Raw genomic sequence first — 14,927 nt, 5'->3', positions numbered from 1 at the left:
TATTTGTCATTGATCTATATTTATCATTTCATAATAAAATTGTTTTCTTCCTCTACGATAAGTCACTTTTTGCCACACGGTTCCTTCCATACTTTCATAAAAGATTAAAGATAATGGGACGTAATCAGGGACCTGTACCAGAAATGGACAGATAATTGGTAATATTTTAACTGATGTGTATTTTAGAATAGGTTAAAAATATGCATGCACTGCCAGATGTCTTCCTGCATGGTTACGTCGATCTCGTCTGAACCGCGCTGTAGAACTTAGATTTTCGCATCATCACGTGTCGTCTCATTTCTTTTTGGGGGAATTATACATCGACATGCGAATTGCACAGGAGTTGTTTAGTCTATTGGAGCGACATGTCATGTTGGAAGGGCAGACATTGTGGTGTGATAGTGATGGATCGTTGGACATTTTATTATAGTACTCCAGCTCACAAAACTACAGGGACATCACTTTATTTTTACTTGCATTTTTATTGTACCTGCGTTTCTGAATGTACTTGACTCCCACCCCTTTCACTAATGTTCCTGCTCCCGCCAGCCACACAAACTTACGGCCGCTGGTGCATTCGAAGTCTGCTAGCAGTGAAGTAAAGAGCATGACTGAATAACTTTATCTGTGTGAACTGAGCAGAAGTGAAATTAGAGTTACCCAAAGTACGGTAATATGCTGAATAAAGTAGCCATTATATATTGAATACAACCGCCTGAAGAGTTGAGTTTGTGAAAAAAACTGTTACTACTCTACTGTATTTTGATAAAATACCGTAAAAGTAATAAACAAACTGAAAATCGTAATATCGCATTTCCCTGTAACATAAGTGGATACACTACTTTACTCTCCTCCTATAGCTAGTAAAATGATTGTTTACATATTGCACTAGTAACACCAAACTCCTGTAATGGAAGGGGTAACAGTGTTTCCGAGTATAGCCAGCTTAATGCTAAAAATGTTGATAAAAATAAAGTGATGTCCCTGTATAACCGATTCCAGTTCCTAAGAACTATCATCCCTAAAATGAAACCGATAAGTATTCACAAACAGATTTCTGAAGAAAAAATTAAAAGTGTCTATAAAAGTGTGAAGATTGCAAAGAAAATCGTTGCAGCAACAGTCCAAAAAATAATGGTATTACCAAAAATAGTGCGGCAGATAAACTTAGGAATCACTCTTGAGAGAGATGGTACGATAGGAGACAGAACTGCTCGAATTCGCTAGCAAATGTACAAATTCCAGAATACTCGTGACTTGAGACACGTAATTCACTCATTTAAAAATTGTCATTTAAAATTGAACGAAAGAAGTAGCTATCTTGATTGGCATACCCAGTTCTAAAGCCAGCAAATACTTTCTAGGCCAATTCAAACACCGCTATGAAATATCATCACGCAATATCACTAGGTTCGATAGTAAGCGCGATATTACTTTTGACGCCGTCGTGAGTTTCTACGAGAAGTTACGGAGTTCATTAGCGTACAGTAATAAAATCGATACCGACATGGTGTTCAATGCAGACCAAAATCGATTTGAATATGCACTGACGTCAAACAGGACAGTATTAATGACTGGGAGGAAAACGACTGAAGCTGGTGTGCTATGCATTTCGTGTAATACCATTCATGTGCTTATTTCAATGTCAGGACGCCTTGCAAAGAAATTTGACAAACTACTTTCCCAAACACTGCAACGTAACTAGCCTCCAAATATAGAATGTGGCTGCAACACCAGTGGTAAGATGTCCAAAGCTCTCGTACTCTCCTGGATGCAGAAAATACCAGGAGCATCGGTTCAGTTGCTGGCTTCATGGTCCGGTAAAACTGACGCGAGTTTGTCAACCAAACCCCTCGGTAACAGGGACGTAAATTTGCAGACAAAGATCATACCGTGATATCTATTTCTTTCGTCAGTACGACGCATGGAAGAGTACATACGTTATTACGAGAACAATGTCGTCAGAATCTTCATTTTCAAGTTGCACCATAATACCAACCTGTGCTTCGCTATGTGTGGAAGGCGTTTGGATAACCTATTGTGTTCCGTAATGTATTGGACATAAATTTTGCTGCTTTTAACACATGCAGCACTCCTGTGATTCAAGTGGTGATATTATCTCCTCAACTTTGCTCGAAACACTGTCTTTTGACACCACAATAGTGTACTATGACGTGAAATGTGTGATGTACAACATTTGAAAATTAATGATGTACATAATCTCTCTCGTCATTATATACTGTATGTCTTATCACACTTTATGGCTTCCAACATAGGCGCGCTCCACTTTCATAAGCGATTGCGAAATTCCGAACTTCGCACCTGTTACTTTGGTCTCATTCTCGCCCACCCCAGAAAGTTTGGTTACGATTCTTCTCAGGAGGACCAAAGCCTTCGCTTGTCAGTCACCTAATTTTGTTGTTGTTTGTTTATTTTTTTCATATTTATTCAGCTATTTAATCTTCTATTTACTTACTTTCCATTAATTGTTCGTTAATTTATTAAAAAAATTCTATTGTGATGCACTCAATATTCTTATCGACTGTTTCATTAATACTATCCACCAGCGTAACTTGCCTGCCTATCCGAAGTTGCGCTCGGGAGTAGATTCGATTCCCGCTTGGGTTTTTCCGAAGTTTTCCCCAACCGTAAGGTGGATGCCAGATAATTTATGGCGAATCCTTGGGCTCATTTCGCTATCACCATTCCCATCGATGCTAAATAATCTAGTAGTTGATACTGCGTCGTTAAATAACCAACTAAACAACTACTGCCAAGTGCTCAGTGACCGCAGGTCTCGCCAAGATGTTCTGTAGGCTGCCTTATGGTTGGATTTGAGAGCGCGAGTTCTGACCCGACCGAATGCAAAGCTGTGTTCCCGCGTCCTACATTTACGATATGTAATAAATTCTATATCCGATAGAGGACTCCTTGCAAAACTTTCTGAATATCCTCTGCAGTTGAAATCATAATTAGTACTATTACTGTACTATTGTGCCAGTCACAGAACTGTAAAGACTAGAATATTGTTTTATTTCATAAAAAATATTAACGCTTGAAATTTTTGGAATGGAATGGATTTTTGGGAGAGAACACTACGACCCAGCACTGCGACCTTTCAAGATTTATTGCATATAGGCATATTTCCAAACCATACTGATTGAATATAATAATGTGCACTGTGTTCCTAAGTTTCGAGCAGCTAACCCCTCCTCCCCTAGGCCTGCCAGCCAACGTAATGGAGAAACGGGACAAGTCCGAGTAAAACCCCAACTGCAACCTTGTCCGCCACAAGTTTTACTATGGCTTTATCAATGAAAAATCCCAGCCCTGAATTGGGACTCGAACCCGGACTCCCTGCGTGTCTGGCTGAAGGTCTGTCGACTCAGCTATCGTATAGGTTCTTAAAATTGTTGTATGTGTCTTATAATCCGAAGATTAATAAATTGTAACTGAAATGTCGGAAGTATTGTATTCCTTGGTTATTCATATTGAGTACCGCACTTCGGGAAGTTCGTGATGACTGATGACTGATGAGGGGTCGACTTCTCTAGGAATTGAAGCTCGAGATTTGTGAAAGGAAATTCTAATGGCAAAAAACCTGGCGAAATGAGAGAGTGGATGAGAAGAAAAGAATAAAGAAACCAGAGTACCGAGCTTGAGACAAAGGACGGCTGCAGTCTACTGTGACCACAAAAGGGCATTGGACCTATTTAAGCCACTGACTGTGACAAACGCGGGGCTCGTTGAGAGAGGCAATGCGAAGTAAATGAATATTACTTCTTTGTTGGACCGTACACTTCATATAACATGAGTACCGGTTTCTTCTTGCTGATGGCCTTAATTTTGCCAGAATAAATAAATAATAATAATAATAATTATTATTATTATTATTATTATTATTATTATTATTATTACTATGTTTTGGTTGCCTTATTCCACATACAGTACTCTTCTTGATAGTGATATACTTTTTAGTAAACTAAAGATAGAGATTGTGAATATCTTCGAATGAAAAGTGGAGGCGCAATTCCTGTTCAATTTACGACACGTAACAACATTTTGTCCCTCAATGGTATGGTTTCAGGCGTAATTTTCTGTAAGTTTGTTGACTCGCGAATAGATAACTATTCAGAAAATGCACTGGGCTCTGATACTTTAATCAGGAACCAGAACAGTCCGTGTTATCCAAGTGATCGTATCTTCTCAATACGCGTTGTGCTCTTTTCGAAGCAATTAGTTACTCTATGAGGTTGCTATTAGTACAGTTTTATTAGAGCTGTTTATTAAAACATAGCGGAACATAAATAAAATAATTTAATACACATCCAAATAATATTTACACCTTCTTACCGTAGACTGCATCAAAAGGCTTTCATTATAATCCACAAAAGATATAATGTAGCAATTAATTCACAAAGTCAACGACTGGAGTAGGCCTACTCTAGATATGTATCATTAAGGTTCAACAAATCCGGGTAAAATAACATTCCGATGAATTATTGTTTCTCCAATTAAGAAAATTGGTATGTAACTATAGTAGGATCACGCAAACTAATGCTAGTAATAACAGCAGATTTGATTTCTCTCTTCATGTATATCGGTATTTGAAAATGATATACAGTGTCAAAATATATCACGCTGCTCCGCCGATTTAGTAGAATGCGTTTGAGTCTAAAAAGCAGCAAAACAGTGCAACGTGGTCTGTTGTTGTGACAATAATCTAAGCCCGCGCATAACGGTAAAGCCTTGGTTTCTCTGCACCGATGCATGCGACGTGCGAGATGCGAGGCCGTCGCTGCGAACCATCTTCGCAATGACGCTGCGAGGCTTTTGGTTTCTCAGGCTGCGAGATCGCGTGGATCAGTCGCTGAGCGCATGGTGGATCTCGTCACCTGTTTGCTAATGCTGGAAAAGGAAGATAATGATGAAGAGGAAATGATCCTGCATTCTTTTTGTTGAAGACTGATATCTTCAAGAATAGGAAAAGCGAGGATACTTACAATATTCTTGTAAACCGACATCTGATTGATAGAGAAACAAAATTCAAAAGTTATTTTGGAGTCTCAAAGGACCTCTTCTATAGAATTTTGTTTTCAATTAACCCATTAAAGCCCAAATAATTTTTATTTAAAAAACTAAAAGAATGTATCTATTTCATAAGATGTCAAGAATATATTTTGTTTCTTCTGCCCGTGCACCAAGTAGTTGAATGTCACCCAGTCTATAAATAGACCGCTCGGCACTTATGATATCTGCGTATTCATGTGCAATAAGGTAAATATTTTTTGTGTATTTAATGTTTTATAACGAGAAACATTTACACCAATGTAAATAAATTTATTTATGAGGTTTAAGTATTAATGCAACAATACAATGCTACAGCAATCTACCCCCCCCCTGGTAGAGGGGAAGAGAAGGCCTGATGGCCTTATCTCTATCAGGTTAAATAAATAGATATAATAAATAAATAAATAAATAAATAAAATAATGAAAAACACTTATTTTAGTGATGTCTGTCTTTACCGAGTGTGGTAAGGCTCAAAGCATCTTTGATAGAGAGTTACATCACACTTCTTGCGGAATGTTACGGGTCTGCATTTACACCATTCCATCCGGCAGTATTTCTGATAGGATCGATTTGCCATGAAATGACCTCTATTATCAAACATCATATCAAATTTCACTCCTCGAGGTGATGAAATAGGGCGCCCCATTCTCTTGCAGTTCGAAAACATCTTGAGACATTGAACAGCCAAGTATCATCGGAATTCAAATAGGTCCAGGGAGTCTCGCCCATGTATTTCTCTGTAGATAATCCAAACATTTACTATATCCATATCCAACTTTATGAGCACTATTTTCCACGGATTGAAGTGGCATATTTTCCTGCTAACCAGTTATCATGCTCCAATCAACCCATGTACTTACTGTAGTTCTCTTTGATCTGTGGTCCACACCTGTGGAGTAACGGTTAGCGTGTCTGGTCGCGAATCCAGGTGGCCCAGATTCGATTCCCGGTCAGGGCAAGTTACCTGGGTAAGGTTTTTCCAGGGTTTTCCCTCAACCAAATATGAGCAAATGCTGGGTAACTGTCGGTGCTGGACCCCGGACTCATTTCACCGGCATTATCACCTTCATCTCATTCAGACGCTAAATAACCTAAGATATTGATAAAGCGTCGTAAAATAAACTAACCTACATCTTCCAGCCGCGAAACGAATCACGTTGAAGGGCGTTGTAATATTTTCTATTTAGCTTTAATATTGCTGTATGATAGCACAGCACACGTCAGGGAGGTTTAAACTCGGTTGCTTGATGGGGACATCTGAAAATTTCGACCGAGTTTAAACCTTCCTGAGGTACGATTGCCGGTTTTTTTTACACATTTTCTACAGATTTACGCTTCCCTATGCTATTCTACTACTAGATTCACGGTTATTTGCAACCAGTAGACACTATTTCCCTACTACTCCTCCTCCTCCATCATCATCGTCATCATCATCATCACTGTCCTCATCATTAATTATCTTGGATTAGGCATTCTCGTCTGTTCCGCTTCAGACTGAACGCTGGTTAAAAGCTGGTCTCTCCACCGCTTCCGACTTTTCGCCTGAAAATTTCGAGTATTTGAAAATATCCTCAGAATAGGGCATTAGTCCCTCAATGAGTGAGTTTCGTGGTGGGACTGGTACCTTAAGACCCCCAAACCTGCCTGATTTTCTATCTACTGGGTGTTCATTTCAAAGTGTGTCATGTCATCACTGTTGATGAGTCAGCGATTTGAAGCGAGTTTCAGCTTTTATGTCAGAGAAGTTGCCTATTAATCTAGGCGTTCAATCTGAACTTGAAAATGTGTACGGTATAACTTGAACGTCGTAGCAACAGAGGGTGGTCTGTACGGTCTGTGTGCTACCATAACGTCTTTCGAACTGTGTTTTGCGCGGGCAAGTGGTACGCAGGGTATTTGTTATCATCGGTTGCGTATGGCAACATTCCACAACACAAATCAAATGCTCCATGTCCATGTTGACCGTCGAAGTTAATGTCAACAAATACGCAATTGTCTAAACCCTCTCCCCATATCCCGACAGTAAGAAAAAACTCACCTCAGTACATGTTTCGAAACAGTTCACATACCTGCCACTACCGGCGTTACCACACATATCGGTAAGTACTCTTCTGAATGAACGCCGTACTTGCTAGGCAAATTCTCTGGCAGATAAGCAATACACCTCTGCGGAAGTGTAGGAAGATTGAATTCTCTAGGCTCATCGACTAGCCACGTGACGGCATAGAGCGCGCCATGACACACTTTGAACTGAACACTCAGTAGTATGATCCCATAGCCAGAAGATTCCGGTTTGTGAGGAACGGATTCTCGCTCTCATTCTCTTCCGTTTGCTCTAACACTGAACAACAAGAATTTTGCTCCGACTTAAAACAATGTGTCCCTTATGGTTTTGTGTGCGCTGAATCCGAAAATACATCTCCTTCCTTCGTATCACATAAGGTTTTTAAGATATACTATGATTTCACTTTTCGATAAGCGTTGTCCTAGGAAACATCTGGCGCGGGTTGGAGGTTGTAATCCGAAACTAAAGCTGATGCATTTTATGAATTTATAACTTATTTCAGGTTTCTTATGGTTGTTGGCATTTTATTTTGTACTCCTAATAAATATACAGAGATTGGTCCCTTCTATTCAGTAAATTTCAGAACAGTTCAACGTGAGGTATACGCAATGAATAAACAAGGGTGTGGTTTTCAGTATTTAAAAGAAAAGTTTAACGGTTTGAGTGAAATCAAGTTAAAAGAGGGCATTTTCATCGGTCCACAAATTCACAAAGTTACGGCTGACTCTTTGTTTGAGGAGAAACTTTCCATTACAGAAAAATGGCATGTTGCGCTTTCAAAGATGTATGCTGAAATTTCCTTGGAAATTCTATGTCAGACAACTACATAGAACTTATTGTGGAAACCATGTCACGTACTTAGAGAAAATAGGGTGTAATATGTCTCTCAAAATACACTTTTTACATTCTCATTTGAATTTCTTTTCTCCTAACCTTGGAGCGGTAAGTGACAAGCATGGGAAAAGAGTTCATCAAGAAATATCTGAAATGGAAAGACGATATAAAGGAAGATCATCATCCAGGATGCTTGGAAACTATTGTTGGTTCGTTGTAAAAGACAGTACCGGGCCTAGTTATAAGCAGAAGTGATCCAGAACATTCGTTTAATGTAAATTCAAATTCCGAAATTTTTCTCATTATATGCATGAAACAGTTTATATTTTTGTTCTGTTTTAAACTATATAACATCATGTTTGTATCCAGTACACATTTTTCAAGTATTATGAGGCGTTGTGAATCCAAAGTGTGTTGTCATTTTACCAGAAGCAGTGAAAAATTAAAAACAAAAAATTTTTCATAAAACAATTCAATTCATTTTCCGCAGAAAATAGTACGTGATGGGGCAATTTGGATTTTAAATTAAGATTTAGGGTACACATATTAGTAATATTCACCTATTTTTGTTTCGGAGCAAGATAAAAAGTAAACATTTGTTGTTCAGTGTAACCACAGATTACACTGCCCCGAGAATCACGACGTGGACGTGAATGGAGGTTTTCTCTACTCAACATATCTAAATTATAATAATTTCATTTTCATATATATTTCATTATTTTCTTCATTTATCTGTTTATGTGAACTCTCATATTGATCTTCAACTTCTCACTCTCCTTTTTTCACCTATGACGAAGATAAAACCATTCTCCGAAACGTTGTGAATTCATTTCCAATTAAGCAATGTAAAAATAATCCAATCTACATCTCTCCTATACAACCCATCATTCTTTCTTCCCTCTAGATGCAAAGAAATTTGCTGAAGCCTCGCAGTGCGCGTCTCGCACAAATTCGGCCGGACGAATCTGTCCGAGGCGACGCAGTGAGACCTCTCTGCGACGCTGCGCAGACAGCGCATCTCGCAGCTGTAGAAACCACTCACTATCTCTAGTGTAGGCGGGCCTCGCACCTCGCATGCGTCGGTTCAGAAAAACCAATGTCGGCGCTGCGTATCATTTTCGCAATGACGCTGAGAAGCTTGTGGTTTCTCATGCTGCGAGTTGGCGTGAATCAGTTGCTGAGCGCTTGTTACGTCCAATGGAATTCGCCGTCTTGCCACTTTTGAAAGAATAAGCCAAAATTTATCCTGCATTGTTAGTGGAGAAGACAGTGATATCTTCATCAGACTATTTGTCAACGCTATATGTATTTAATTCTAATATTTTTCTTGTGACGAAATTGGATATAGATAAACTGGAGAACGAAGAGAAAGAAGAAAATTTGAAGCAATTTTTCAAGAGAAAGCCACTAAATTAGAATCCATACCTGAAAATAATAATGAGTACTGGACTCATTTAAAAAGCTGTAAACAGTGTGGACAGTTAACAGATTGATTGGGTCAGGCTGAGAAGAAGCTACCTACTGAAAGATGCACTGGAAAGAATTGTGAACAGGAAAAGAAGTTCGGAGCAGAAGTAATTATCAGATGATACACAACATAAGATATTTCAAACGTATATTGTGGAGACTAAGAGGAAGGCTGAAAATATGGAAGACTGAATAATGCTAGATTTGCAGTGAAAGATCTGCCGTTGGGAAGAACATTGTCAGTGAATGAATACGGTTTTACTGCTACATGCATAGTATTTGCGATCAGTAGACTGTCTTTTTTTTACTCTACCTAGGCTATCTAATTTCAATTTTTTTCTAGACACGTTAGTATTTTCTTCATATATCCGTTCTTGTGAACCCTCAGAATCGTTTTTCATCTTTTACGTATTTTATATTCCGCTCTTTGCAATCTATTGTTGGTTAGTCAAGTAGAACAGGTGTTTGCAACGACTCCGACGAGTAGGCTACCCTTCTCACCTCCTCCTTTTCTCACTTGAATAGGGAGATAGAACCGATCATCGAAAAGTTGTGAATTCTTTTAAATTGAAGAAGTGAAAAAATGTGAATTTACAACTTTTCTTTACCACACACCATTGTTTCTTCCCTCTATATTCAAATCCATTTGCTGAAGCCTCGCAGTTCACGCGTCGCACAAATCCGGCTGCGCGATTCGGTGCGAGACGACGCTGCGAGGCCTCTGCGAACCTCCGCAATTCGCGCACCTCGCAGCCATAGAAACCATCACTATCTCTCATGTAGTCCAGATTTGTGCGAGGCGGGGCTCGCACCACGCGTCGGTTCAGAAAAACCAAGGCTTTAGGTATCGCGTCACAACACGTTTACATCTGAATATTACTCAACGCCTTCAAAACGGCGCAGATATTAAGGTTATTGCTAGATAGTTTAAGGCAGTGATGTCAAAGCAAGCGCATTTTTCTGACCTTGACGTCGTGCACGGGCATCAAGGCTAGGTATGGAAGGAGCAAGGATTATGTATAATTGTATATGAATAAGGAGCCTGTTGGATTAAGAAAACAGTGGTGTACAAACTTCAAACAGAACGTGAAATTTTATGTCGTTATTTTATATGGCTATTTGTTGTTTGATATTACCTATATTGTCTGTAAGACAAAGTACTAACACCAGTTTCTTAATATTGCAGTTAATAACATAATAAAAAGTTATAAGAAGGAATATTCACATAAATTTCATAGTAGTAAAACTATACTATATTAAGTGATTGAAACATCATTCATAAAAAAGTGATATCCCAAAGAAAGAGATTAACTATGACATGGTCAGTTGGAATGATATTGATGGTATCTTTAGCTTTATAAAAGTAATCAGTAAACTAATCTAAACAATATTACAGTACAAAGCAAAGTTACCTAGGTATATGTTTCAACTGTAAGTAATATTACATAACAAAACCCTTATCACATTATGCTTTTAAGGTGATATTGGTGCGCAACTTCCTATCATCAGAATATTAAATTATTTTCTCGAAATCTGCTGACGTTTTTACAACATATGGGCTCATATCTTTGTTTATGATGTAACAATATTTCTGTTGTTAATTCATTTTCTTACTAACGTTCTCCATGCGAATATTTTCAAAAATTTCAATACGTATCTTCAGTAATACATATTTACGATATATTAGATTTACGAAAATATTGTTTCAGTACCTGTAAGGCTATTAAATAAAAATTTCTGAAAATTTCATCTTTCTGTAAAAAGTTGAGAAATACTGCTTTTGAATAAAAAGGAAACTCCTGAAAAATGAGCATTAAAATTGAAACTTAAATTCTTATAATGCACTTATATTTCTCAGACAAATTAAAAAATTAACATGGATGTAGTTTTAATAAGTTCTCTTCCCTTTATCTTTGAATCAGTGCTGGCCATCCCTGTATATAGCTCGACCAAACGGTATATACTATCTCTCTCGTCAGTCTCTTTCCTTTTCGCTGTAAAGCGCTCAGGCTGTCCTGAGCTCTAAAGCGCGCGCTTGCCAATATGGGCATCAGTTGACATGACTGGTTTAAGGTAATATTTATTTATTTATTTATTTATTTATTTATTTATTTATTTATTTATTTATTTATTTATTTTATAAATAGATATACTCTAGGAAATTAAATAAATTTGTGTTAACGTTGTATCAGATTTCACTTTTTTTAAATGAATTAACAACTCTTAAATACTCATTCCCGAATGACCGATTTTTAGTAGGCCTCTCCGTATTAATCCTAGAACTTGCAGGGGACTTGCTCCGTGTGTTGTCTAACTAGGTAGACAGTGGCGTTCTCCTATATCGACGGAGCAGTGCAGTGGTAAATTGAGATTAACTCTTTTAATTTTATAATTGTAAGACCCTCCTTCAATGATTGACCCATCCGTAGAAAATCTATTTAATTATGGCTGAAGTTCCTTGGACAACGAATTCTCTTCCCCGTGTTCTCCGCTATGTCTGAGCTGCTGTTCAGCCTTGGGCTTTTAGAGCTCAGAAAATTCGTAATGAGCAGTAGAAATAATTATCCCTCTAATGTACAACTGTAAACAATTTTTTTCAGTCAATGTTTCACATACGAAATAATTCTACATAATATAGTCCAGGCCAGCGGTTCTCAACCTAAGGTATAAGCGTACCAATGGTGGTACGTGAACCACTGCTGGGTGGTAATTAAAATGTGAAATAAAAATGTCAATTCTCATAAAATAAGAACATAGAAGGTCGTTTTGGGAGATCTTGACATATGGGAGATTCCGACACTTTTAAGAAAAGTAGTCATTGCGAATAATGTTCCTAGTGAAAAATGTTCGAACTGCATGAGATCCGTGTTGACTGTGTTCATAATTTCTGTGTAAATGAATCTCGTGGCTTCAGCTTGTACTTTACGTTCACAGAAGGCAATAAATACAATTAATGTGAGTTACACTTACCTTTTCGGTCGTGAAATATAACATACCCTCTTTAGTTGATTGTACTTCGACTGGATGTGCGTGATGTTAGTAGGTTATTTTACGACGCTTTATCAACATCTTAGGTTATTTAGCATCTGAATGAGATGAAGGTGATAATGCCGGTGAAATGAGTCCGGGGTCCAGCACCGAAAGTTAATCAGCATTTGCTCATATTGGATTGAGGGAAAACCCCTGAAAAACCTCAACCAGGTAACTTGCCCCAACCGGGAATCTAACCCGGGTCATCTGGTTTCGCGACCACACGCGCTAACCGTTACTCCACAGAAGTGGTCGCGTGATGTTAGAGATGCAAAAAATATTCTATATACATTTTACAGGTTAGTAAAGGCGCCAATGTGATTATTCTAAAAAAATATCCTTGTTCAGTGTGTGCTGTTATCTTTTGAATTAAAGTGTATCCTGAGAAGGTTTTCGACATTGTGTTTTAGGGAGATCTCAACATGTGTCGAGTTCTCCTTGTTTTCACTTGTGGTCTTTCTTAGATGACCTGGGGGCTGTCTTTATCAAAATTTTTGTGTTTTTTTTTCTTAGATTTCGGAATCCTTCACTGAACCTTAGTGTCACTTTGTCCGTCTATCTGTTTTTCTCTCTGTGTGTCTGCCTGCATGTATGAAGCTACTCATTTTTCATTTAACCAATCTTAATTAATCTTTATATTTTAATTTTAATTGATATTGGACAAATAGAAAAAGGCACAACTCTCGATACAAAAATGGAAGATCAATTAATTCGGCACATCCTTCGATTTGATTCTACAGGCTATATAAACTAACAATTAATGACGTAAGATAATTGACATCCGTTGGTACTGTAGGATAACATGTTTGATTATGATCTGATTCTAGCCGAAAATTGATGTGAAATTCGCGTTGAAGAAGACCTACCACTCCCCCAAGAACACCACAGACACCATCTGCACAAGGACATTTAGGCTTGCCTAATACCACCGCTACTGATACTTCCTTTGAGGAACTGTCGTCAGTTCAGCTGCTAACACTTCCATCTTGTGGCAAAAGAGTAATAAAACTGCAATACTGAGACTAATAGTGTCTGAAAACTATAGGAAACACCTGAAGGAGACTAGAAAGAAAAAAATTACACTTACCCACAGAAGGAAGCCGTCTAATGCTTGGCGTGCAGGGGGAGGGAGCTAGTTCATCAAACAATCCCGACAATAAAAAAAAAACTATTTTGCCGAGTGTAGTGAGTATTACTACGATGACAATGCTAGAGAACTATGTGTTCAGTGTGTTGGAAAATACCAAAAATGGTTTTACAAGGCTTGTGTGGAAAATGGCACCGATGAAAAATTCAGATGTGACCAACACGAGTAAGGGTATTATAAAATATTTAGGTATATATAAGGAACAAAATATGTGTTGTGGATGCTGGGCTTTAAAGTGTTTCCTATGTTTGTCATACTATGTCAAAATCTCCCCTAATATGGGAGAAGTCGACTCCGGCATCAAATTTTAATTTTTTTAAGTACAGGATATAAATTACTCGTCACTGTAAAAAAACAACACTTTGTCCATAAAAGAGTAAAATCAGCAGTAAAAAGGGTGGAATTTATCAGTGACAGGTTATCGTATTTAGTACTTAGGAATAGATGGTGCGATATCATAGTTATAAATGCTCACGCCCATACAGAAGAGAAAGGCGACGATATAAAGATAGCTTCTATGAGGAATTGAATATATATTTGACCAGTTATCTAGATATCATCCGAAAATTTTGTTGGGGGATTTCAATGCTAAAATAGAACGGAAAAATATTTTTAAACCGACTATTGGAAAAAAGAGCCTACATGTAACTAGTAATGATAATGACGTTAGGTTAATCAATTTTGTTACATCAACAAATTTAATTGTGAAAAGTCCAACATTCCCTTATAAGGATATGAGTAAATGTACTTCAACTTCTCCAGATGGATTGACACACATCCTGATAGATCACATCTTGATAGATAAACGAAGACATTCTAGTATAATAGATATTCGAACTTTCAGGAAGGCAGAATGTTAATTTGATCATTATTTTGTAATAAAAGAATTAAGACAAAGACTGTCAGTGGCCAAGCGAGTAGAGCAACATGTTAATATTAGAAGATTCAATATTCCGGAATTAAATGACGAGGAAACTAGGGAAAATTATCATGCCGAAATTTCAAATAGATTTGCCGCATTAGCAAGTTCTGTCGAAGTTGAGAGAGAGATGTTAATAGCGTGTGGGAAAATATCTGAGATAATATGGAAATTGCAGCTAAGCAGAGGATAGGTTATTATGAAACTAAGAAAAAGAAGCCGAGGTTTGATGAAGATTGTTCCATGTTAGTAGAAAGAAGGAAGCAGGCAAAATTGACATTCTTACAGGATCCAGTTCAAGCGAATAGAGATCATTATTTCAATGAAAGACGGGAAGAAAGTCGTATAGGAATAAAAGGAGAGATTACTTGAAGGAAAAGCTGAATGAGGTAGA

The 14,927-nt window shown here is 37.8% G+C and overlaps 1 protein-coding gene across 1 annotated transcript in view; it reads left to right on the top strand.

The window, feature by feature from the left end:
• Positions 1 to 13,628, top strand: part of ort (ora transientless) — a 244,997-nt gene extending 231,369 nt beyond the window's left edge. The window contains exon 11 of the mRNA XM_069838560.1: positions 13,295 to 13,628. Coding sequence (XP_069694661.1) covers positions 13,295 to 13,390 — 96 coding nt within the window. The 3' untranslated portion in view covers positions 13,391 to 13,628. The remainder of the gene's footprint in view (positions 1 to 13,294) is intronic.
• Positions 13,629 to 14,927: the final 1,299 nt, after the last annotated feature.

This window comes from Periplaneta americana, chromosome 10, assembly GCF_040183065.1.
Source record: "Periplaneta americana isolate PAMFEO1 chromosome 10, P.americana_PAMFEO1_priV1, whole genome shotgun sequence".
NCBI classification, from domain to species: Eukaryota; Metazoa; Arthropoda; class Insecta; order Blattodea; family Blattidae; genus Periplaneta; species Periplaneta americana.
Note: the sequence above shows the minus strand (reverse complement) of the source record. Positions and strands in the feature narration are given on the sequence as shown.